Source organism: Etheostoma spectabile, chromosome 13, assembly GCF_008692095.1.
Source record: "Etheostoma spectabile isolate EspeVRDwgs_2016 chromosome 13, UIUC_Espe_1.0, whole genome shotgun sequence".
Lineage (NCBI taxonomy): Eukaryota > Metazoa > Chordata > Actinopteri > Perciformes > Percidae > Etheostoma > Etheostoma spectabile.
Genome location: NC_045745.1, coordinates 15,976,719 through 15,980,581, shown reverse-complemented (window position 1 = coordinate 15,980,581; position 3,863 = coordinate 15,976,719). Strand labels below are relative to the sequence as shown.

At 38.7% G+C, this 3,863-nt stretch overlaps 1 protein-coding gene and 1 long non-coding RNA gene across 3 annotated transcripts in view; one reads left to right on the top strand and one right to left on the bottom strand.

Moving 5' to 3' along the window:
- LOC116699991 (aspartate--tRNA ligase, mitochondrial) overlaps positions 1–1,164 on the bottom strand; it is a 7,988-nt gene extending 6,824 nt beyond the window's left edge. Inside the window, exons 1-2 of one of the 2 annotated variants that reach the window (XM_032532751.1) lie at positions 672–1,164; positions 24–123 (exon numbers count right to left, since the gene is read on the bottom strand). In XM_032532751.1, the coding sequence (XP_032388642.1) occupies positions 24–123; positions 672–846 (275 nt within the window). In that variant the 5' untranslated portion in view covers positions 847–1,164. The remainder of the gene's footprint in view (positions 1–23; positions 124–671) is intronic. The other variant, XM_032532752.1, reaches the window with a different exon arrangement.
- Positions 1,165–3,320: 2,156 nt separating this feature from the next.
- Positions 3,321–3,863, top strand: part of LOC116699992 (uncharacterized) — a 4,106-nt gene continuing 3,563 nt past the window's right edge. The window contains exon 1 of the long non-coding RNA XR_004334549.1: positions 3,321–3,404. This is a non-coding gene — a long non-coding RNA (uncharacterized LOC116699992). The remainder of the gene's footprint in view (positions 3,405–3,863) is intronic.

Genomic DNA, 3,863 nt, shown 5'->3' with positions numbered 1-3,863 from the left:
AAACAGCAGAGACAGAATCCTACCTGAGGTACTGGACCCAGCCACACAGAGAGACCTTCTCTCCCACATGATGGGATCTCAGTTCTCCACAGGTGTGACTCCTGAAGGACAGACTGCTGGGACCTGGGAAACAAACCAAATGAAGATTATGGCCGGATGATAACTGGAATAGTTGTGATCATAGGACAATTCATTTAATAGTTGACAACTAACTTTAAATTGATTAATCTTTGCATCTCTACTGTAAACTAAGACCTTTGTATACTTTATACTTGGACTATTTTTGTAAGCCTAAAACAGTTTTTGGGCATTGCACAGTCTACATATTCCAACCAAACGTGTTTTTGTTTTGTTTTTGCTTATTGGTGGTATTTCTTGTTCTGTATTTGTGTTGGTTGAGGGGTGAGGGTGGGTGGAATATTGTGTTTTGATATTGTATAGTATATTGGTGAACAATGTGAAAAACCAACTAAAAACGATGTTTTAAAAAAGCCTTAAATAATCAATCTTTCCTATGAGTTTTTGGGCTAACTAACTAAACACACGTGATATAGGGTGCACATGACCTTCACTGCGTTGTAAAGGAAGGTCTGGCAAAGCGGTACATGGACCCTAATGGGAGTCCCGTCCAATCAGCTACAGTCAGTAACAAACTATCACTTCCACAGTACCTGTGCTCGGAGGATGAGCCCTGCAGCGTGTGTGTGAGCAGCTCAGCTGTCTGAGCTGAGGTTTCCACAGCAGGCGTCCTTGACTCGAGGTCGAGGCTGAGCTCTGGTCCCAAACAGCGCGAGATCTGAGTCCACTGAACACTCTCTGCAGCCAATATCGGCTTTTTGTTGCCATCTTCTATATCGAGCTGCCCAGTCCTTACTGTCCTTGCTGTTTGAATGAAGCACATGGGAGCTACTCTTTAAGGAAGACTGTTATAAAGAGGCTCTTGACGTAATGACACATTCAAACGTGCCAATTCAAAAAGCGTGCTAACACCGAGGACTTACTGACCGAGTCGGGATGTTCGGGGCTGTCACTTCATTTGGTCCCTCTTCCGCATTTTAGCTCGTCCTGAAGTACTGTCCCGACACCTCGTTCATGTGGATGGGCTTTTCTGTTAGCTCAATGCTAATCCATCATATTTTGGAGTCGAGGATATGTCAACGGATGTGACGTAATGTTATCGTTAGACCAAAACAGTCAGTCTGTCACATAATCGATTTTAAATCGACATCGCCCTCTGTGATGAAAGACCGGAATACACCGGGTGTTTACAGGCGGTCTCCCATCCAGGTACTGACCCGGCCCGGCCCAGAATGGCTTCGGAGATCGGAAGAGATCAGGCCTTTCCAAGGTGGTATGGCCGTAAGAAATTCCAGCAGATTAACACAAACTATTTTTGAAACTGTTGAGTACTTGCAGTTTGGCTTAGGGACTAGTTTAAGATAAGATAAGATAATACTTTATTCATCCCACAGCGGGGAAATTCCTAGTTACAGTAGCATTCTCAACAATAACAGCAAAAAACAAAAACAAGTAACACAAGAAAGACAGGCAAACAATAGACAAGTGCAGAAGGTAGACTGAAGTAAAGTGGCGTCTAATAAAGGTTTTGTAAAGTAAAGTGCGGTTGCCATAGTACAAAAACAAATGCAGTGTAAGTAGTGTCTTTAAAATTAAATGAATTAAAATTAATTAAATCAATTAATTATTAAAGTTGTAAAGCAAAGTAGGTACCATAATAATAGTTATACTCACCTGACCATGAATAATATGTAAAAATTAATACTTGTTATCAGAAAATATAATACAGATAAAGATATACAGAGAGTGTGTGGATTAATTAAAAACAGGAGCAGAAACTACAACACTATCAGGTGGTGCAGGTGTTGTAGAGTCTGACAGCGGCCGGATGAAGGACCTGCTGTACCTCTCCTTCTTACACCGGGGTGTATCAGTCTGCTGCTGAAGGAGCTGCTCAGGGACCCCACGTGTCATGTAGGGGGTGAGAGGTGTTTTCCATGATGGATGTCAGCTTGGCTAACATCCGTCTCTCCCCTACTTTCTCTACTGGGTCCAGAGGAAAGTCCAGAACAGCCGTTTCTAAATGGCTGAAACAATAGTCAGCTGTCTTTACCAACCATCTCTAATTCTTACAGAGAATTATGGCCAATGAAGCATATTGAATGATTAAATTTTTTCAATATTAAATTAAGAATGCTATTTAATGCTTAAATATTGTTTTCCATGCCCAAAATCGAGGTAGGTATCAAATGGTGGATTATGTTACACCCCTACTTTTTATCATGGACAAACCTTGGATTTTATTTTGAATGAAGACCTGTTGGTGCTTTATAATTTATGTAATCCTGGACCTATGTCTTCATAAAAAATAATATAAATATATATATAAACATATAGTGAAGTCTGTATTCATCCATCATATGCTTCACTTGAGTAGCCCAGTGGGAAAACTTAACGTTATTACAATGTGTTCATTTCAAATTTGATCTTTAGTTATTTATTTATGCCCGGATAAATGTGTTGGTTCCTTAATGTTTATTTGGGTTATCTGTTGTAGTATTTAGAAAAGTTACATGGACAGGCCTTCATTTTGATAATTGAACATTATGTATGCTGAGTGATTTGTGAAATCTACATGACAGCTGGGTCCACTCCATCTGCTGAGAAAGATCATGTGCTTGATTCAGATGATTTTCCAATCTTTCTATCTAAGCTATGTGACTGTGGTGTGTTCTGTGAGGTGTCAGTCAGGACACAGGAGTCGGGGAATCCATTTATATTATTATCAGGAGTTATAGGTGGGACACATGCTGAAACTTTACAGTAATATTTGTGTGTGTGGTGTGTGTGTGTGTTAATCAGATTAAAAAATGTATGTTACGTTGCAAAAACATATGAAAACAAAAAAAATTAAGATGCAGTGTAATAAATGTATACTATGCAGGAAAATAATTATCTTGAAATAATGATATGATCAATTTAACAATAATGATTCTAAAATGAGTATAAAAATAATGAGTATGAGAAGTCATATGCTGTATATGTGATGTATTTTCAACCTGCAGTGACAAACAGTAGTCAGGCTGTAGCTCATTGAACACAATGGACACTTCACAGCAACAGCTCCTGTCGCACCACCTCCGTTTCCAGCAAAAAAGTCAAAATAAAATATATGCGTGTGTACTTTTGTATGTTAATTAAATACAGTTGATGTAATATGGGAAAAGCAAAGTATTCTTTAAACTGACAGTGTTAAACGACTGCAGTTAAAAGATGCTAAAAAAATATTTAACATAATGATAAAGAGTCAGTAGGGCGATCAAAGGATGATACATTTGTATTGTTTTTTCAACTCTTCCACTTCCTGTTCATGCCGTTTCCTCAAGGTCTCTATTTCTTCTTTTAAAAACCTTGACTGGTTTTGTTTGTCTTCCATTTCTTCCTGTGTTCTCTTCAACTCCTTTATTTCTTCTTTCAGTGTTTCTTCTTTGTGACTTGAGAGGTCTTTTAACAGATTGTACTTTTGGCCATGGCTCTCTGCTGACTTTTGTATTTGTCTCTCATGTCTTTGCTTCATGTCCTGTATTTCCTCCATGTGCTTCTCCACCAACGCTGTGAAGGCCTTGGTGTATTTCTGTCTGAACTCATTGAACTCTTCAGCCTGTTTTCTGGCCTCCTCTTCATATTTCTTCTTCATGTCCTCCAGTTGTTTCTTATAGTTTTCCTCCAATTCTTTTCTCTCCTTTTCCTCCTGTTCTGTCTTGTTTCTATCTTCTTTCTTTTCTTCTTTCATATTTTTCTCTTTCCTGCTCATATTCTTCTTGGAGTTTTTTAGCTTTGTTTGC